This window comes from Hydra vulgaris, chromosome 12 (genome assembly GCF_038396675.1).
Source record: "Hydra vulgaris chromosome 12, alternate assembly HydraT2T_AEP".
Lineage (NCBI taxonomy): Eukaryota > Metazoa > Cnidaria > Hydrozoa > Anthoathecata > Hydridae > Hydra > Hydra vulgaris.
Genome location: NC_088931.1, coordinates 69,467,501 through 69,490,792, shown reverse-complemented (window position 1 = coordinate 69,490,792; position 23,292 = coordinate 69,467,501). Strand labels below are relative to the sequence as shown.

Below are 23,292 nucleotides of genomic sequence, written 5' to 3'. Positions count from 1 at the left end.
GGCTTACTGAGACATGATCTTCGATCTACGCTGTTGAAGTCCATAAATTTAGCCTCTTGGCCAAACGAACATATTTGTGGTCGTTTGTGTGTACATATGTACAAATAAATGAAGATGTAATTTAAATTGATCGAAATAAATATTTATATATACTTGAAGATATAAATATATATTTATATATATATATATATATATATATATATATATATATATATATATATATATATATATATATATATATATATTTTAAACATCTTCGCTTCCAACAAGGCTGCAAGCAACCACTAATTAAAGTTGGAAGTTACTGGAAAAGAAAAGATGAAGATGTAGAGCAAGATAACGATTGATAGACGACTTAAAGGATTTCAAATTATATGAAGCAGGAAAGCAAGATGAAGGAAGCGAATTCCAAAGAATCGATGTTTGAGGAAAAAAACTAGACAAATAAGCGTTTTTGGAGCACTTATGAACAGTCACAGAAAAAGGATGAGACTTAATTAAATGACGAGTAACACGAGAATGAATTTTAGTTGATGGCACAAGAGACGCTAGCTCTTTAGAGCAGTGCTCATTATAGTAATTGTAGAAAAGAGAAAGAGAAGCAACATTATGACGATGTGATAATAGTTGGAGGTTGGCTGCAAGAGCAGGTCCAACTATGTTTACAATGCGTTTTTTCACCTTGTCTAAAAGAGAAAGGGCATCATTAGAAAATCCGTCCCAGATATGGCAACAGTATTCCATACAAGGCTGGATTCGAGATTTAAAGAGATTGAGAATAGAATCCAAAGTAAGAAAGTGTCGAGCTTGATAAAGAGATGCAACCTTAGCAGATGCTAATTTTGCAACTGATTTGATATATGGTTTCCAAGAAAGATCGGAAGTAAGAGTTAATCCTAGAAGATGAAGTGGAGATGACTCATCAAGTACATCACCGTTCATAATATAGGAAGATCTAACTTATTGCGATAACGATTGGCTGAAAAAAAAAACTGAGTTTTATCTGTATTGAAGTTCACCAGCCACTGTGAGCCCCATGCTGTAGCAGAAGTGAGATCCTTTTCAAGCTCAAATGCCCCCTTCAAGCAATCAGAGAGTGTTGGTTTCTTATCACGACAAGAATAAATGGTAGTATCATCAGCAAACAATGCCACCTTAGATGTGAGGATATCTGGAAGGTCGTTAATGTAAATTAAAAAGAGTATAGGGCCAAGGATAGAACCTTGAGGAACCCCTCAAGGTTCTATCACAGGTAGAATGCAACTAGTGGAATCAAGAGATAATATTGATGAAAAGTTTTTAGCAAACAATTCAGTTTTGTCTTTAGGTGAGGTGACAAAGTTTGAACCATACAAGAGAGGTGGAATTAAAGGTTTGCCCTCATTATTAATACTATTAAAGATTCTCTATAAGTCACGAGAGCTCATGAGAGTAGTTGTAAGAGATACGATAATAGGGGGATTCAGGTGATGAAGAAGAATGAGATCTTAGTTTTAGAGAGATCAAACTGTGATCAGAAGCACGTAAGGGTGAATGTGGAGAAACTGAGCACTGACTAGGATCAGAAACAAAACATAAGTTTAGTAGAGAAGGTAAATGATTCAGGTTGTCTGGAAAGCGAGTTGGAAAGTTGACTTTTTGAGTTAGGGATTGAGAAAGGCAAAAGTTGTGGGCTTTAATGCCTGCAGAATCACTGACACTAGAGCCATGTCATCAGAGAATGGCATGGCTCTAGTGTCTAGTGATAAGACTCAACAGAAGAAAAGTTACTTCAAAGACCACGAATGTTAGTAAATGAATGGTTTAGTGAACTTGGTGATGATGATGGTTTTTTGTGTTTTATATTTTTTGGTACTTTATTCATTTTTAAATTTGTTGAAGAACTTGACTCAAAGCATAGATAGTACTCAGAACACTGTTTAATAGCCCAAGCAATTGCCTCATTACTATTAATAAATCCTTAGATGTAACAAAGGGCTCCAAATGTGGTCTCCGCAATGCACACCAAAAGTACAAACAGGGACACCATCCATGCGCAACATGGCACTGTTAATACTTTGATATTTTTCAGCTGTTGATGGAATCAGCCTCTCTGAGAGCTACCACAGAGTTTGGGAAACCTGACTATCAGCCGGCCTCAGAACCATAAAATTGAGTTTTAGAGCTGTACCCTCATTAGGAGATAATAGAATGAGTTGCCTAGTCATAAGAACAGAGACACAAGCAAAACCCATTCATTGAGTCAAGAAGATCCAGCATTCAACATCCTAAACTAAACAATGTATTAAAAATACATCTGCGCCAGCCTAATAGATAAAGAAGAGTTGCGAGGCTGGTCAACAGATAGAATCTGTTTACCCTTTAAGTCTTTGCCTAGGAGGCCTTCTACAAGACAGTAGCTGGATGCATTTAACATCTGCCCAAGATGAGTATTTTTATCGAGACACCATCGCTAGCCTTTACTCAGCCATTAGCCCCAAGGCTGGGGATGTTTTAAGTCGGAGTCGGTATCTCCTAGCCTTTGCCTAAAAAGGCGTATCCTACAAGGCAGCAGGACATGGAGCAGATTGTACTTGGTTACATGTACATATGTCTTTTAAATTGTGCCGAAACCATGGGCTTTGGGGTCGTATTAAGTATCAAAGTACTTTTCCACTTTTTTTATTTCAATAAACTTTTTTATTGAAAAAAAAATTGTAGAGGGGGGGGGGGGATATTTCAAAAGCGTACATACTTTTTAGGGGGGGGGGGTTGGACTTAAAAGTACACATGGCAACAGGGGGAGGAGGGTCAAATTTCAAAATTTTTGACATATGTACTTTTTGGACAACCCCTAATGAAAATAATAATTTATTACTTTTAGTTTTACTTTTAAAGAAAATTATTTAATTTTGATATAATTCCTAAAAAACTTCTTTATTATTAACAAAGTTTTAAAATGTTTTTATCAATTTTTTTAATGTAGCATTGGACAATCCAATTCAATTGAACATAAGTGAAGAAAACAATAGGTTGATGTTGAGATGGAAGAAACTAGATTTTCCAGTTTCAATTCAAAAATTTATTGTATCAACTTTTTTTTTTTACAAATGTTTAATTCGTTTGTTTTTATAGTTAGAATTTTGTATAGTTTTTTTTTTTTTTTTATTTAATTTAGATAAGTTTACAATCATTCAAGCCATACAACAATTCTTTTTTTTTACTGAAATCGATTGAGACAGTTAATACAAACATTGTCATTGATGTTGATTTTCATGCAGCTATCTTTAACATATCTGTAGATGCTGTGTATTATGAAGACTATTATGTGAGAAAAAGTATACAGTATTATTCCAAACCAATTTGTACGTTTATTTAATTTGCTTATATTTATGCATTGTTAAATGTTTTTTCAATTTGTATTGTTACATTATGATTTGAATTGTGGCAATGTTTTTATAATGTTTTTTGTTTTAGCACCTCCAGCACCAACTTATAAAGTATTAAAATACTTTGATAACTATACTGAAGTATTTGAATGTCAGTTTTATAGTGTATCTGATATCAATGGGCCTGTCAGGTTGGTGTTTTATGTTTATTTTATTTATCTTTGAAAAAAATAACCGATGTTGTAAAAAGATTATTTATGTTTGAAAAAAACAATGGAAGTTGTAAAAATATTATTAAGACTTAATGACTTATAGAAAATAATTTTAAATTGAAGTTTTATTCAATATTTATTCCAAGAAGATTAATTTTTTGACCGCTTAGTCTGTAATTTAGTTGTTTATTGATTTTAGATTGCCTTGATTTAATGTGAAAATTTCAGTTATACTTGTATTTAGTGACAGTTTGTTAGACATTGAACTAGAGATAATAGATAATAATTAATGTGCTTGTTTCATTTTATAACGATTTGTTGATTAAAAACAAATTGATGTCACCAGCATAACGGTCAGAAGTTGTTTTTATTTTAATGATCAATTAAGATCGATCATGAAATGCAAAGGCCCTAATACATAGTTCAATTTACTAAAAAGTAGTGCAATTTACTAAAAAAAAAACATCAACCTATTGTTTTCTTCACTTATGTTTAATTGAATTGGATTGTCCAATGCTACATGAAAAAAATGAATAAAAACTTTTTAAAACTTTGTAAATAATAAAGAAGTTTTTTAGGAATTATTTTAAAATTAAATAATTTTCTTTAAAGGTAAAACTTAAAGTAATAAATTATTATTTACATTAGGTGTTGTCCATTAGGTGTGTACGCCCCTCCCCCTGTTGCCATGCATACTTGTTTAAGATTATAGTTCTATTCAACATCTGAGATCAGTTATTTTAAAAAAATCAAGGCCGACCATGCAGCAGACTCATTTTTTAAGGTTTGTGTTTCAGAGTTATAAAGTTGAGAGAGGTTTGTAACCATAATAAAGTAGCCCCCACGATTGTAGTGGCCCTCTCAGCCTTGGGGAGACAAATAATGTTCAAAACAAAAATTCATTGGAAATGTAGTTGGACCTGCTTTATCTGCTAACTTTGAGCCACTTTGCCATCATTGTAAGAAAGCATCTCTTTTTCTTTACTATAAATATAATCATTCTTGCTGCTCAAACAAGATATTATAACTAGTTTCATTAACCAAAACTCATTCTTTCTTGACTTGTTATTTAGCAAAGTCACATCTTTTTACTGTATATATCCCTTTGGGCTCTAAAAACTTTTATTCATTTAGTTATTTTCCCGGCTCTTCAATGCTTTGGAACTCTCTCACATCTTCATGTTTTCTGGCTCATACAACCTTTAACTTTTGAAGTCTTCTGTCAACCTTTTATTTGCACTTTAATACTCTTCTTTGTTTTCTTGTAACTCCCAACTTGATGTTTGGAATTACAAGAAAATGTTATTTAGCCTTGTTGGGAGTGAATTTGTTATAAATTAAAAAATTAATTTTTTTTTTAAATAAAAGATATTTTTAGGCAACTCGAGACCCTTGAACATTTAACAGATCCTTAGTATCATAAAAATGAATTTTTTCAAAAATATATTATGTTAAGTTTCAAATGAGGCAAAATTATCTTAATTTTCAAAATTATTTTAGATTTTATTGCACAAAAGAAAATACGATTTGTTGTCAATTATCACAAATTTTTTCCAGAAAAGTACAACCAGTTTTTGGCACTTAAGATGCACAACAGCTTTCTGAGCCAATGTTCTTTATGGTGCTTTAGTTTTTTTTATGATATCAAATGCTTATCTTTTTGTTGATAATTTTGGTTACATTTTGCAGTCTGACCACTTCCAACTTTTTGTTCTGGTCCCATATTGAGCTCCTTTTGTTGCAGTATATCCTACATGGTTGATTTTAGGATATTTTCCATGTGAAAATGATTAACAATAAACATTTTGTTCTCTTTTGGATGCAAATCCAAAAAAGCTTTTTTCTACATTTATAGCATATTTCAGAATATTTCAGGCATTTTCAGAAAAATAAGAAAAAAACAAAGAGTAATAAAAGAAAAGATTGCTGCACATGCCAAACCCTCAGTTGATGTAGCAATGTCTATACTGAAACCCCTTGGCAGCAGACTTTTTTAGTTTGACATCAGAGGTGTTATCTAAATACGCATTTATAGTTGTATATATATATATATATATATATATATATATATATATATATATAACAATAAAATCTCAGTTGTTGTAGTAGTAACTCCCTCGCATATTCTCCCTCGCATATTCTCCCAATATCAATCAATGTAAGTACTGAAGCCCCAATTTCAGATGATGATGATGATACTGATGATGATGATGATGATGATGATGATGATGATGATGATGATGATGATGATGATGATGATGATGATGATGATGATGATGATGATGATGATGATGATGATGATGATGATGATGATGATGATGATGATGATGATGATGATGATGGTGATGATGATGATGTTGATTATGATGATTATGATTGATGATGATTACTGATGTACCAATGAAAAAGGCTGATTGTGGCTAATAATTTTAATGTATAAAAGTTATATTAATCTTAGGTACTATTAATCTATGTGGTTTATAATTTATAATCTTATATTATATCTATATAATATATATCTATATATATTATATAGGTATATAATTGGCATAAAAGAGGAAGGCTAAAGCCTGCTAAAGATGATCATCATCATCATTATGATGATGATCATTATCATCATTATTATCATCATCATCATCATCATCATCATCTATCCTTCCTCTTTATGCTGTTTCTCCAATATAAACAATCTAGAGCATTTTTTTTTCTTAACTTAAGCTCATTCATACAATATGTAAGGTACTCTCTTCAAGTTTTCTTACTTCTACCACTACCATTTTCTACTGAAGCTGCTACCTCTCTATATGCTGATACCTAAATTACTTTAATCTTTTTTAACAAACGTTGTTCGATACAACGTTTTTTCTAATCTGTCTAAGATTATGCCTCCTTTTCTTGTCTTGCTAGAGTCACACCACATCTCCATCTGATCATCTTCTCTTTTGGATAAAAACTATACCATATAAATACTAAAGTTTATATAACAATGAAAGGATATTGTATGCCAGCATCTAAATAGCAAATATATATGTTTATATTCATAATATGTATGCATAAAGTGCATTTTGAAATCTTTTATTCCTTCTGGAATAAAAGCTTGAAAGCTTTTATTACTTTCTTCAATTTTAAGTCAAGCCTCTACATTTTTTTTTTTGATTTCTACTCCACATTTTTCACTATCTTGAGCAGTTGCTTTAATATTCATTAATCTTTTTTTTTCATCTTTATTACAAGAAAATCTCTCATAAGAACAAGTGTCTTTTTATTATTGCAAAAAGCTAATGTAAAAATTCCTGTCTAATGTTAAGCTCTGTTATTCTCATTTTGGTTAGTCTTCAACAATGTTTTTAACTAAAGTAAGTCTAACATTTAATCTCTAATTCATGGGTCTGATCTTTTTACTTCTCCCCAGAATAAAGCAGAGTTATTTGCAAAGAAATCTTACCCTAATTTGACTCTTGAATATAATGGCCATAATCTTCCTGACAGTTAAACAGATTAACCCATTGTTAAATATCGAAATCACTCTGGCTTTCAATGCTAAAGTTAACTCTCAACTAAACACTTTTACAGTTTGTGCTCCAGAATAGATTTCCATAATAGTCTTAAAAAAGTGTTCTCCAGAACTCTCTTCAATTTTTCAAAACTCTAGAAAACACTTTGACCTCTCACTATCTTACAATTACTCTTCACTCTGTTATTAATTTCTTTATATAAAGGTTTTAAGGTTATTAAATTATTTCTTTCTAACTGCAATACTAAAGTTATTCTTGAAGGTCTACTCTCTTTTTTATTTCAAGTAAATTTAAGGGTACAACAAGGTTCTATCTTTGCTCATGTATTTTTTCTTATCTACAATAACAATCTTCATGAAATCTAAAGTGACTCTATTTGCTGGCGATTCAACTTTATACTCTTGTCTTGACTGAAAATCTTCACTTTTTGATTGCTTAGAACAAGCAGCTGATTTTAAATCTGATCTCTCTTCTTTAAAAGCCTAATGCTTGTAGTGGCTTCAAATTCTGGACTTAAAAACCACAATTTATGTTAGAAAACAAAACTAATTTATTTACTGCAAAAAAATATTGCAATATTGTTGGCATTCCTATATTGACGAATAATAACCCTCTTACTCTCAGGCAAAGTCTAAAAGCACATGCCTGCTTTATCTGCCATGGTTGATCCACTCTCCCATTGTTGTAAGGTTGCATTTTTTTCTTTTTTCTACAAATACAATCATGGTCAATACAAATACAATCATGGTCAACGTATTTGACAATAAGTATTAAATGTTAAGTTTTTTTATGCTATGACATAAAGGCACTAAATCTTGCATCACTTTTACCATACGTTCTGCACACTTATTTGACCGTTTAGTTGGAATTGGTGTTGGCTCTGTAGACCAAAATTTCTTCAACAATTTTAATTTCTGGATACTTCTAATAGAGGATATTATAATAATAATTTTGCATGCTTCTAATAGATTAACAAAATCTGCAGGATTGAATTAATGATCACCAAACCATATATCACCCGATGAAGCACAGATGAAGTCCCATGTTGCTTGAGCAGATTTCAATTCTTGATAGTCTGGTATTAGAATGTAAGCAAGTAGAACAAAAGTTGCTTAAAAGTTCCATCTTGTATATTTATAGCAGGAAATGATTTGAAATTCACTTTTGGAAAGGTATTAAGTGATGCAGAAAGTCCATATCATCTTGCCAGCATGTCCATTTCCCTTTCGTCAAAGGATATCCAGTATTCTGAAATAATAACTTCAGGTTCTCGTACTCTTGTAATCTTGTTACAAAAGGGTAGTGAAGATTTGTTGATGTTGTTGATCTTTCAATAAGATCATTCATGACATGTTTTAAAAGAGTATCTAAAATATGGTGTTGGCGTCCTATAAAATTAGGCTTTTCTAGTCCAATAGTTTTGAAATGTTTCTGAAACAGTGTTACTACACCGATTCTTATTCCAGTATTTGCAGGTATTGTGTCAGATACCATCATTTTTATGGCTGGCCACAGCTCATATTCATCCAGCACAAACTTTATCCTATTAAATATTGTTTCACCTTTTTCATTTATCAGCTAGAGAGCAGCAATTCAAACCTCTCTCAATTCATTTTTCAAAACAACTACTTGATGTTCCATTTTCTTTATGTGTTTTCCATCAAAGTGTAAAGACCACTTTCCGTTTTTTAAGTTTTTTATATAATTTGCTTTCAACTTTTCTTCATCTTTCATGACACCTTTGTAGACACCACTTTGAGTTGGAGTAGGAATAGAAATTCCACCTTTTTATAGAGTTTTGCAGACTTTATGTGTTTTTTCGGTACTAATCTCTGCAGAAATCACTAAATTTACAGCCAAATTTGTTGTTTGCTTTTTACTTTTTGATGGCAAACTTTTAAATCGATCAATGATATGCTGTTCTGTTAGTATCTTATTCATTTCACCAATACTTTTAACAGCAGCACATCTTCTTGAAGTATTAGCTTTTTCAAACCTCATTAAATTTAATTTCCAAGCTTTCTTATTCTTGTCTGAAGCAAGACCGTTTTTAGCCATTTTTGTAAGTCTATTACGTTATTTATAACTCATAAAGATAACAATAAAAAGATATGAAAAATTATTTTCAGCTTGGGGGTGACCTTTTTCAAAATCTAACATCAAAAACTTATGTTTTCTATTTATAAACATTTCTCCACTCATAGTGACATAAGGAATTGAAAGTTCTTAAAAAATATTTTTAGTCATACCCCTAATGGTTAATGCTCAAGCGAGCTATCATCTCTATTACGATGAACCAAAACTTGTTCCTGCTTGGCTTTTTATTCAACAAGTTGCGTCCTTTTACTATATCTGTCCTTTCATGTTAAAAAAACTTTTATTAATCCTTTTTTTTTTTCTTGAACATCAAAAAAACTTTATAACCCTTACCCATCTTCTTGTTTTCCTTTTTTTATATAACTTACAACTTTTTAAGTCTTAAGTTAAACGCTTCCTAGTATTTCAACTTATTCTCTATTTTAAAGTAACACATAACTTAATAGTGGTTGCTTGCAATCTTGTTTTAAAATAAATTAGAGTTTAAAATTATTTAAATGTATGCCAGTATTTAATAAATAGTAAATGTAAACATAAAATTATGATATATTAAGCATTATAAATTTTTTTCTAGCCCCGGCTATCAACCCCTGCTAAATTTTATAATTTTGCTGGAGCTGGGTTTGCAAAAAGTCCCATTTTTAGCCGGGGCCCCAGTCACTATAATCGGCTTAACTATTGGCTGATTGTTAAGTCAATTAATTGGCATTAACCGAGGCATTGACATTGGCTGATAGGCCAGACCACTACTGGTGCATAGGTGCAACTTATATAGGCAAATTACATACCTAATATTAATATATAACCTTTATATACATACATTAAATCCTATTATTAGCCACAATTGACCTTTTTCGTTGGTACATCACTAATGATGATGATGAAAAAAATAGATTTTAATTTTTTTAATAGTTTTTATGAGGTTATTATTGCATATGAGAACATATCTTCACTAAATGTGGGAGTATTAACTTTGAAAAATCAATCAACTGCTAAATCGCTAAATCTTTCCTATTTTTTGGCTGCAACATTCCCTTCAAACAACTTTACTTCAAGCTCATTAAAATTCTACGAAGGTTTAGAAACAGTGAATAGTTTGAATGCTAGGCTGTCTACTTTTAGAAATTTGTTTCTTTATATTCGTGGTGTCATCAATATGAAGGTTTATGTTATATAATGTTTTTATAGTAAATTTTAAAAATCATTGTTTTATTTGTTTAATATTTTAAAAATTGGTGGAGAGTTTTAAGATTGGGGTTTCTTACTTGTTTTATTCTAAATTGATTTTTTTTAATACTTATTTTTAGAATAGTTTTTTTAGCAACTCAACGTATTATGGTGATGCCATAATGTTGAGTATAGGTAAGATTACTATTTATAATAAGTTGCCAACAAGTTGTTTTTACAACCTTTTGTTTAACTTTAAGTTCATCTGTTGTCATAGAGAGCATGTGTTAAAACTGTTTCCAGCTGGCATGGTTTGGTATTTTGTAAATTATGAACCATTAAAATATTTGCTATAAAATTTATTTACAATTTTCTGTTAGATGGCATCACTAGCTATAATAAAAAAACACAGTTATTTTGAATTGCATTTAGCTGTTAATATAAACAATGCATAATATGACAAAATATGCAAAATTGAGACTTCATTACACAAAATGATTAATTAAAAATATTTTTTTAATATAGTTTAATGTATGATGATAAAATTTGATTGTGGATTTAATATCTGAAAAATGTTTAAAGTTTAATTTGAAAGGTTGTTTTCAAAAATGTTTTTGATTTACTTGTCAAAGTAAATACAATTCTTAATAAATAAATCTTTGTAATTAATGATTAGGAAAAATTAAAAAAATGTTGCAATATTTACTTTACTAGCATAATTTAGATCGCAAAACACTACCTTCAAATATTTTAAAATGGGATAAAAATGTTGGTCATTTTATTGAGTTAGTGAAAGGACCTTTAAATACAAAGTAAGCTTTTTTTTAAAATTTATTTAAATAGCTTTTTTTAAAATTTATTTAAATAATATATATATATATATTAGTTTTATACATTTTTAATTCGAAGGATTTATCAAGTTGTTGCAATGAAAATTAACATAAGTTCTTTAGTTAAAAATGCTACGTCTACTTATAAACACTTTAAAGTTTATGCAACTGCTGGTTATAATGAACCATACATTGCGGCTTCATTTAATGCTTCCATGTACAAAAAGTACAGAAATTTTGTTTTAGGTAAGTCCAGCTTTTTACATATAAAATAAAATAATGAAAAGTTATTAGTTAATGGGTTGTAAAATAGGTTAAATAACTTTTTTTTATGATTTTTTTATTTATTTTTTTCTTGAATTTCAAGTGCTACAATTTTTTTTATGTTTTAAATTTTTTTTATATTTCTTTTTATTATAACTAATTTGTAAAATTGAATAAACCATTTATTATTATTGAATATTGCATTATTTCATAGAGTAGTGTTTAAAATAGTCAAAATTTGAAAGGAAAGACTAATTGTAGAGAAAATAAGCTCATACACAAATTAACATAACATAATTTGTTTTTTTGTTTTATAAAATTCACCTCCCTAAGACCCAGAAGGCCACTACAGAGGAGGAGGCTACTTAATTGTGGTTATAACCCTCTCTCAACTCTATAACTCCGAAACACGAACCTTGGCGAACAAGGCCACTGCGCAAAGAAACAAGTTGACCGCGGTATTACCAGGGACGTGGTGGGGCAGTAAAATTAGCAGTAAAGACAAACTTTGTATAGTTATCAAAAAATTTAGTTTTACTTGACTTAATTGTGGTGATGTTAATTTTTTCTTAAACTGTTAGCTTATTTTTCATAAAGTAAATTTTAAATTTACAAAATTAAAACCATGTTTATAATTTAACAGTTGACAAAATTAAAACCATGTTTATAATTTAACAGTTGACTAATGATAATTAGTAAAATACCATGTCAGAATTGAAGAAATGATAATATATAGACAATAAAAATAATAATATATAGACATGTTTTTAATGTATAAATCCTTTCAGTATTTAGATCTTTTATAATAAATAAGACAATTATATTTAAAATTTTCATATAATCAAATGAAGTTATTTGTATTTTTTTTTATCTTAATTATTTATTAAAAAAAGTTATTATGCGTTAAATTTTAACATACTTGGCAGCTTATTATCATCATTATCTTCATATCTATACAGAAAAATATAAATTGCAACTTCACAACAACTTTGTAACTAATCAAACAAATTCACTTTCAAAATACTGCATAAGTAACTGTATAACCTTATCACATTAAAATAAATAAAAGCTATTTATTTAAAAGTAAAACTAAAAAATAAATTAATTAATGATTTTTGTATATGACATATAATCTATGACTTTCAATTGGCTGTGGCACTAATAATATAAAGTTACATAAAATCAATAAAAAAATGAAATAAGACTTACTTAAATTTAAAGCTTTTTTTGCAATTTAAAAATCAAATTTAATGAAATATACATGAAAAGTAGAATTTGAGCACAACATAAAATTGGTGTAAAAAAAATATCATAAGCTAAATACTAAATTTAAACTTAATAAAAGTAACTTAAAACTTAATAAAATTTAAACTTAATAAAAGTAACTTAAAACTTAATAAAGTTTGTTTAGAAAGTAGCTAGCTTTGATAAAAAACTTTCTTTGCTAAATGTATTTTTTAGTAACTTAAAAACTAAACACAAATAAAAAACATATTGTACTAAACATATTGTACTAATAAAATACGTATTGTACTAGGCCCAATTAAAATTGTAAATAAAATAGTATATGTAGAAACCTTAATATAATTATGCAACTATAAATATGTGTATATAATAATACTTGACTTGATAAAACAAAATGTCAAATTATTCCGTGACTTGTGTCTTTTTTGAACGCGTCAAACCACACTATCAAATACAGTTGCGCTTATAAATTTTTATAATAAACATTTAAACAAACTCTTACAACCTTTTATTACTTAACACGTTGTTTGTCCGTCGTCATGGAATCCTGCAGTTTTTTACTAGCTTTCAAACTAGCTAAAGCTCTAAAACAGTCAGCATATTAAATTTGATTGGAGGCTATTTGCCGCCTTCTTGTTTCCTTCTTGTTATTCCTGTGCTACTAATTTTTCATTAATTTTTTTTTTTTTAAACACAATTTTGCTATTTATTTTTCACAACTGTCCAGACCCTATAGGGTTCTCATTATCTGCTTATATAATTTGAACAGCCTGTTTAGTTACAATTTCAATACATCATCTTCTAATTAGAACAGGTTTTAAATCCTTAAAAGAATGAACTTTATTAATTCTAAAAACAGGTTGAAAAACAAGCACAAACAAAAGATACGCACACTATTTATAATATATAAATAAACAGATTCTAAAATTATATTATGACAATATTAGATCGATTTAATAGTTGTTTTGGAGGTTTATAAAGATTTAAAAGGAAATACAAATTAAAAAACCTTACCACCAGTGTATTGAGTTTGCTGCAATAAACTGAGATTTCTAAACCTAAAAACTCGCCTTGCGCAAGTTTTTAGGTTTAGGAATTTTATTGGTGAGATACCTGTAAACCCTAAATTCAAATATCACCTTGAAAGTTGATTTAATAATCAAACTTTTTTTTATATTAAAAATTTTTATTTTAAATCATAATCTAAATGTAATTCTTTAGACCCCTTCTTCATATTTATAATAGTTAACAAATAACAAGTTTTTAATTTAAATTACTTAATTAATTTCAAGTATAATGTAATTTTAATAAGTTAAAAATACTAATGTCATCTATATCATTTTTTCAAAAACTTAACTGTCTTAATACATTCTCAGTCTTCCTCTAAATAAAGTAAATAATAAAAGACTAACAGAAAAGGTATGGTAACCATTCAAAGTTACAACTTTAATTAAAGCTTTTGTTGGAATAAACCATCAGTAATATGTGAATAGTTTTGTTGCAATAGTTGCCAAATTCACTTGTAAACTTTGTATTTTAATAACGGTTATCTATTGCAAATGCAATATAAATTGTAGCGTATTTTTACAATATAAATAGTTGTTTTTGCCAGTTAACTATATTATACTTATAGGTTTTTTCCAATTTATAGCATTGTTTACTTTTACTTCAATTGTGTAGTATTCCACTTTCTCTCTGATTGAGTTGACTAATATTAATACTGTAAATTTCACATCATTGAATTTTATTAATTTAAAACAGCATTTTAACAGCAGGCAAACTAATAAAACAATGACATAAGCAAAACTTAATAAAAATGATATAAGAATAAGAAAAAATACAAATATTTTCAATTATAAGAAAAAAAATCCTTTAAATTTAAGACTAATATAAATAGTTCTTATAAAAATTTTTTAAACTTAATTTGTTAAAATTGTTTTGTTTACCAAGAACAATGATTATGTAAAGTTTGTTAAGTAAGATAAATTTGATTAAAGTATTGTTAAATAATGTTCCTTAACATATAAGTTATTTATTTATATTGATTAAGTCTCAATTTATTTTTAAATTATAGTTATATCAAAGTAACAATATTAGTATACTTTTCTTAGTGTTACTATATATAGTGTTACTACAATATTACTATACTTTAGTTAGTAATAATATTATTAGTATTAATATAGCTTTATTAATAATTATCATATATTATTATATATTATTATCATGTAATATTATTTGCAATATTATTTCAAGTCATTATAATGAACAAGATAATAAAAAAGTTTCTATTATTTATGACACTTTTACAACAATTTTTAAACTTTTTTGAAATTGCGCTTTTTCTTGCAAGTCTTGTGTGCCTTTTTTGTCTGCCGTGTTTTTTTTTCAAAACTTTACTCAGGTTAAATTTCAGGTTAAAGTAACAAAAAAATTAATTAGAAATGAAAAATACAGCAGGTATTTTTCTTATTACATTGGTAATGAAAATTCACATTAAAAGTGAAAACTCATCAGTTCCTTATAAATTTTCAAAACGAGATTTAAAAAATTTTAAATCATTTATTATTGATTTGAATCCTCAAATGCAGGGCTGTTTTATAAATTGTATAGGGCATATGCAATATGTTGTAATGGACCTAGGATGAATCAAATAAAAACCATCGGCCAACTAAAAAGAAAAAAAGGTCCTTAAAATTCCAGATCTACTGAAACATTTCAAAAATTGACTGATGTACAAAAAAATAGAAGTATGACCGTTAAGGCATTAACTCAAAATCTTTGATATTAATTTAAAACTTTGTCATTGATTTGAATAGTTATGTTCTCTATTTACTATTTCATATATTATATATAGAAAAAAACTTTTTCTTAAAATTTAAGAACAAAAATTTAATTTTGGGTTATAAAACATGATCAAAGATGGTTTTAAGAACATATACTAATGTCAAAGCAACCAAAAAAAATACCTTCTGTATTTTTATTTCCAATAAATTTTTTGAACTTTTAACTGAAATTGAGAGTAAACTTTGAATAAAAGTATAATGGACAAAATAAAGGTGCAAAACACTTGCAAGAAAAAGTGCAACTACAAAAAAGACGCAAAAAAAAGGCACAAAAAAGAGAAGGCACAAAAAGCACAAAATAGTGATAAATAAACAATTGGTGTTTTGATTTAGTGGACTATACATAGTGATAAGTAAACTATACTGTTTCAAAAAATGTTAAAATTAATTAGGGCACAATTCAAAAAACCTAAATTTAATCAAAAGGCAAACTGTGAACAATACAAAAGCATTAATTCAGATATAAAATGTTTAATATTTTGGTAAGATAAGATGTTTAATAATTTGGACCCACAATGTGAAGGTTTTGTTGAAATCATAACTCACAGCTCCCTAAATCAGTATGAAGTCATATAGCTAATCTCTATATGCTAATATATTACTTTTGAATTACTTTGAGTTAACTGTATACTTATATACTTTAGTGACTATATAGTTAGCATTTTCCGGTGTGAGTAGAAAATGGAAATAACATCATTTTTCCCCTCATTGTTCAATAAGCTCTATTAAGTCTTTAAAGGTATGAGTACAAGCCTAATTCTTCATTATTAGTAAATTAACCTTAAAATTATATGCGGTAGTGGTGTAGTGGTAAAGCCCTCGCTTCATAAGCGAGAGGTTCCGAGTTCGATCCCCACCATGTCCCTGGTAGTACTGCGCTCAACTTGTTTCTCCACGCAGCGGCCTTGTTTGTCAAGGTTCGTGTTTTGGAGTTATAGAGTTGAGAGAGGGTTATAACCATTATTAAGTAGCCTCCTCATCTGTAGTGGTTGTCCCGGCCTTGAGGAGGTGAATAACAAAAAAACAAAACAAAACAAAAAAACTTGTACACATAGATACACAGCGTGCAAAATTAACCTCAGCACTCGGTATATGCCAGGATTTTTGCCAAGGGTTTTGTAGTATTTTGGTAAATTGCCTTCAGCAATTTACCAAAATACTACAAAACCCTTGGCAAAAATCCTGGCATATACCGAGTGCTGAGGTTATTGAGCTGACCAATTTTGTCGTTAATGTTATAATTATATTGACTGTTACACAAAAAAAACTCTTTTTGTAAGCAAAAAAGCAAATCTGAAACTTGAACTTTATCTTTTTAATTCAATGTAGTTTACACTAGAACTTAAAATTTTTTTTAATAAATCAATTTTACTAATGGCGGCATAAAGTATTGTTCCTTTTACTATAAAAATCATTTTATGTTGTGAAAGTGCTTATGTATCTCACCTTTAAGTTCTGCCTAATTTCTTTTTTAGTCTGAATTAATTGATTAAAACTAAAACATAAAACCTACTCTCAACTACCTAATTGTAGGGGAGGGTTATTTAGCTTGAAGGAGTAGATTCAATAATAAAAATTCATTGATTGGGTTGTTGTAATCTTGGGGATTGATAGAGATACATTCATGTTAGCGCAGATTGGGTAATGGTCATTAGGTTAGGGGTGGGGTGGGGGTAGTAATTTTCATTTTATATATTTTCAGATTTAATTCTCACACAATCATTACTTTTAATAACACTTTTATATCCTGTTTACTCAAGAGAACTGGAATACAAGTTTACTGCATAGTGTTTACTGTGTTTTATTTTTACTGTACTGTATTTTGTTAATTGTTTTTCTGCTTCTTTTTTGTCAAACAATATTCGATACTAAATACTTAAAAGCAATGCTCAGAGTGAGGCAGGACAAGGTGGTATGTCAGCCTGCTACCTTTTTATAAAGCATAAAATATTTTGCAATGATTAGATGGTATTTTAAAACTCTTTAACTTCAAAACACAAACTTGATGAAAAAGGTAGTTGCACTTCTCGCTTACAAGGCGAGCCTTTTATCACTATACCACTACCGCATTGGTAGTGGGAGAGCTGGTTGGAGGACGGTTCAAGCAGTGCAGTAGCACAAGACCCTGCAATTCCGAAGGCCCTGCGCTTCAAAAGGTCCATTGCATTTGGACTTAAAATCAGGCATAACAAAGTTGGCTTATTTTTTCAATTTATGTGAAAAATATGTATATTAACAAAGTGACAAAGTAGCGAAGTGTTTAAAAAACGGATGCACACTATATATGTTTTTTGAACCATATTGTGTATTTCATATACAATAGAATAAAAGAAAACCTTATATTTTTGATTAAAAAGCAAGCTTTTTGATATTCCTATAAAAGTGTTCTAATTTTATAATTTATGATAAAAATCTTCTATTTTTATAATTTTTGATTAAAAGTATTCTGTTTTTATAAATAAATAAAAAATGTTCTATTTTTATAATTTACGATAAAAAGACTTTCTATTTTTTATACGTTTTGAAAATTTTTTTAAATTCAAAAAAATCTTATGGTGTTGTTCTTTATAATAGCCTAAATTGTTTTTAGAAAGTTCCAAAAATGACTTCTAGGGAAAGAGATGCTGGACGAAAGTATACGTGTGGCTATGATAAATTAAAAAAGAAAAGAAAAAGAGAAGAAGCTGCGGTAAAACAAAGAGACAGTCTGGCAAAAATTTTAAAACAAGACGCAAGGCGCAACTAATAATAATTATCATATACCTAGTATCATCCTTAATGATGGTCAAAGCGTGGATACGACAATTCAACTAAAGGAAAATGTTAAAGAATGAGAGAAACACAAAGAAGGCTTCTCATCAATATCAAATAAATAAGATAATTCAGTGAAAAGTTTCCAGCTTCAAAACAATCAAGATAACGATGAAGATGATATAACTAGTATTACTATCAATGATCCTGGCACTTGGCCTGAAAATATTAGTGATAAAATAAGAATGACAATTATACAAAATGGTGTAATACATGTGAAAAATTACGATTTTTCAAAAGATTATAATAATAGAAGTTTTTCTGAATGCTATTATTTTTTAAAATTAGCGAATAGGGAACAACACAAATAAAAGTTGTTATTATATTCCAAAACTAAGGACTCCACATTCTGTAATACATGTAAATTATTCTTATCAAATGCCGCTGCTCTCTGTTTAAATGGATTAAATGATTAGGCACATTTAAGTTTGCGATTGCAAAGTCACAAAAGATCAGAACATCATTTACAACCCATGGTCAAATTGTTACAGCTGGAAAACAGTTTTAAACTTTTTTTTTTTTTGTTTTTTTTTTTGTTAATTCACCTCCCCAAGGCCGAGAAGGCCACTACAGACGAGGAGGCTACTTAATTGTGGTTATAACTCTTTCTCAACTCTATAACTCCAAAACACAAACCTTGACAAACAAGGCTGCTGCGCGGAAAAACAAGTTGAGCGCGGTACTACCAGGGACATGGTAGAGATCAAACTCGGAACCTCTTGCTTATAAAGCGAGCGCTCTACCATGACACCACTACCGCATGACTTGGAAAAACTATTGACATAGCACATGAAAAAATAATCAAAAATGAAACACAGCACTTAAAATGTGTTTGTGAACAAATAGTTGCATGTACTCTATATTTATCAGAACATAATTTGGTGTTTAGAGGAAGTAGTGATGTTTTATATACCCCACATAATGGTAGTTTCTTGGGTCTCATTAAATTACTTTTAAAATTTGACCCAATAATGAAACAGCTTTTAGATCATTGTGTTGAATTGGCATTGCATTCCTATTTATCTTATAGAATACAAGTTTGAGCTGATTTGTAATTTAGCTAAAAAAGTTAGAAGTGAAATAAAAAAAGAAGTTAAGCAAGCCAAGTTAAGCAAGCCAAGTTAAGCAAGCCAAGTTAAGCAAGCCAAGTTAAGCAAGCCAAGTTAAGCAAGCCAAGTATTTCACAATTTTATTAGATTGCACTCCAGATTTAAGCCATAAAGAACAATTATCTGTTGTTTTAAGATATCTTTATGTAGATAACTTTGAAGATGTGAGTATAAAAGAACGATTTATTTGTTTCGAACCATTGTCAGAAACAAGATGGGAATGCTGTCTATAAAGTGTGAAATCTGTAAGATTTCAAATACCACATTTTTCTCTAGCTTTAAAACACCTATTTGAACATACCAGAGACGTAAATATATGATTGGAAATCGAAGGAATCGGAAATAAACTTTGTTCTTTTGAATTTATATTAAGTGTGGTAATTTGGTATTCCATATTGAATAAAATAAATATCATAAGCAAGATTTTTCAACATTCCAATTTGGATATCGGCATAGCGAATACACATTTAAAAGTTCTTTTAGAATTTTTTGAAAAATACAGTGAAACGAGATTCAACTCTTTCATAATAATAGCTTAGGAAGTGGCTGAAGAAGTACAAGTGACGCCTGAATTTAAGATTCAAAGAGTTGTAAGAAATTTTTCATTGAGTGAAGAATATTTAAGAATTGAATATTGTTGTCATTGTTGATAATACAATTAATTCATTCAAGAGAAGATTTAAACCTTATAAAGAACACGAAACATTGTATGGTTTTTTATATAGTTCGGATAATATTAAAAATATGAGTAAAGATGAACTTCTAAAATATTGTAAAGATTTATATATGACATTGCAAGGTAATAATGATGTGATTGATTTATGTAATGAAATCTAAATCTGTCGTCAAGTTTTATCTTCCAACTTCAGAATATACAATACTGCAATATTTGTTAAAAAAATAATCTATTTGAGTTATATCCAAATTTTGTTACTGCGCTTAAAATTATACAAACTTTACCAATTACAGTCGCTTCAGTAGAGAGACCTTTTTCAAGATAGTTATAGTTAATAAAAAATTATTTGAGGTCTACCATAAGCCAAGAAAGATTTACTTCATTAGCAATTTTGTCTATAGAATCAGAAATAGCCAAAAAACTAAGTTACGATGATATCATCTCCCAATTTGCCATTAAGCAAGCAAGGAGATAAATTTAGAATTCTTTGTATTAAAATATTTATATTTTTTCAATATAATTCTATTTTTTGCTATTCAATTTATTAAAGAAAATTTTGATGACTAAAATGTTAGTTTATTTATTTATAATATTTTTAGTGACTTATAATTATACTATATTTAGTGCCATTGTTCAATGTATACTAAAATATAGTCTACATGTAAAAAATATGTGTAAAAAATCATAAATGTATACATATATACTATAGTAATATTAAGGCCTATGTATAGTACATATGTACTATAATAATATTAAGGCCTATGTATAGGCCTATAGTACATATGTATACATATGTACTATAATAATATTATGGCCTCGCATAGTTATCCTGCACTGGGCCCCACATTTGTTCGGGCAGGCCCTGAGTAGTGGTTTATATTAGTAATATACATTAGTAATTTAAATTTAAACTATTTTAACAATGACATCCTTCATATAAGGAATATGAAAGAATAAAAAAAAAATTAAAAAAAATATTTTTTTTTTAAACAATCAATGGATAATATTTTTCATATTTATTCTCAAATGAGAAATGTTATGTTAAAACCAGAGTGATGCAGGATAAGATATTATCTAGTTTGCAGCTCTTTAAAGTTGAAACTGGATGAATAGACAGGTTAAAATTCATTTTCAATTGAGATTCTGAGATTCAAAATCTATGAATGTTTGAATGCAAATTTATAAAAACTCTTCTTTGGCTTGCATGACATTGTCATATTTTAGAATTATTCCTTGGGTCATTTTGGAAAACATTATTTTAAAAACAGACAACAGATGATATTATACATTTTACAATTATTAAAATCAAATGGCTTTACTAGAGAAACTTTTCTCTTGTAATTTCCATTCATTCACTTCATATTGAAAATCTTTCTTAAAAAAAAATAAAAATGAAAATTGCATTTACGTTAAAAAAGTACAATTTAAGTAATCTGCATAGAAGATTTAAAAGATGCAAACTTAAAAATTTTCCTACAGGCAGAGAGGTCTTAGAAGACAATGGAAAATGCTTTAAAATTCACATGAAAGAATAGGACGCTAATTTCAAACCTTAACGGTAGTTATCAATCCAAAAAAATTAGTTAAGAAAAAGGTAATTGAAAATATATACATAAAATAAACATTATTGAAGTAATATTTCTTATCTTCAGGGCGCAAAACAAAGTTTTTAAAGAGGTCAAAAATTGCAATATATATTTTAGGCTAAAAATAAAAATTTGGCAGCACTCAATAATGTTTTTTTCAATTTATTTTCTTAATATTTGTTTTATTATATGCTAAGGATCATGTTTTTTTGCAGGGATGTGCAATTTTCAAAAAAATATATTTTGGCCTGCTCTAATATATATATATATATATATATATATATATATATATATATATATATATATATATATATATATATATATATATATATATATATATATATATATATGTATATATATATATATATATATATATATATATATATATATATATATATATATATATATATATATATACATATATACATATATACATATATACATATATAGATAGATAGATATAGATATATATATGTGTGTGTGTATGTATGTAAATATTTATATATATATATATATATATATATATATATATATATATATATATATATATATATATATATATATATATATATATATATATATATATATATATATACATTAGGGTGGGTCATTATGATGTAAATGTTAAGTTGGGGCTGTGAAACATTACTAAAATGTTGCATTACAGTCTACTTATGAAAAAAACTCCTTTTGAAATAAAATTGAAGCGTGTCTTGGATCCGCAACTTTGGGAATTAAAATTACTGTATAATCGTATAATGTAAATACACGTGGTTTAATGCTATATTCCATTACTCGACATCTTGTTACATTAAGTTTAAAAATGCAAGTAGTTGTTAAAGGAGAAATAGTCAGAGTGTAGTAGGCAACACATAACAGCAATTTGTTTCAGTTATTTGCTATTTGTTATGGCTCAAGAAGTCAGATTTAGAGTCAATTTTCGGTAATTCTGCTCGAGATTTACGACACTGCAAAATCATTCCATGTCGTGATTTGTGCCTGAAAACTTTCATAGTTGTTGCTGAGATGTCTTTAATAGTACGTTCAACTGCCTGAGAATGGCATGGAATACCACTCAAGACATCAACGTGGAACTGGAAATGTTCAAGATCATCATTAGAAACAGTTGATAAAAGCGGTGGTGGTGTTGTAATAGCAACAGACCAGTCAATCATTTTTATGAATGATGAAGCTTCCGGATCAAGCTTGATGCTTGATTTATCAAAGACACAAATCTTGCTACTTTGTGATGTAGCTTGTGTGTCAATTGGCCTTTGTTAGCCACCTTGCATGGGTTCAGATTTCCTGGCATAGCAGTCTGGAGGAACAATATTTGATCACAAGCAGTGTATCCCTGCTGAACAGCTAAGCAAGCTTTTAGAAGGTATATCTGATCAGAGCTTAAATCTTTCTTGACATCAACACTTACATCCTCAACTTTACCAGGAATATGTTTAAAGTTCACAATATCTAAATCTTTTGGATCAAAATCAAGTGCAATGTCTATTTTACCTGTTGAAGTAGCTAGACCTGTTGAACGTCCACCATCTACAACAGAGAAATATTTTC

General features: G+C 28.6%; 1 protein-coding gene across 2 annotated transcripts in view; it reads left to right on the top strand.

The window, feature by feature from the left end:
- Positions 1-23,292, top strand: part of LOC136088966 (receptor-type tyrosine-protein phosphatase S-like) — a 130,323-nt gene that overhangs the window by 82,864 nt on the left and 24,167 nt on the right. For both annotated transcript variants that reach the window (XM_065814256.1, XM_065814257.1), the window contains exons 5-11: positions 2,966-3,066; positions 3,158-3,344; positions 3,457-3,559; positions 10,105-10,354; positions 10,500-10,554; positions 11,084-11,171; positions 11,269-11,435. In XM_065814256.1, coding sequence (XP_065670328.1) covers positions 2,966-3,066; positions 3,158-3,344; positions 3,457-3,559; positions 10,105-10,354; positions 10,500-10,554; positions 11,084-11,171; positions 11,269-11,435 — 951 coding nt within the window. The remainder of the gene's footprint in view (positions 1-2,965; positions 3,067-3,157; positions 3,345-3,456; positions 3,560-10,104; positions 10,355-10,499; positions 10,555-11,083; positions 11,172-11,268; positions 11,436-23,292) is intronic.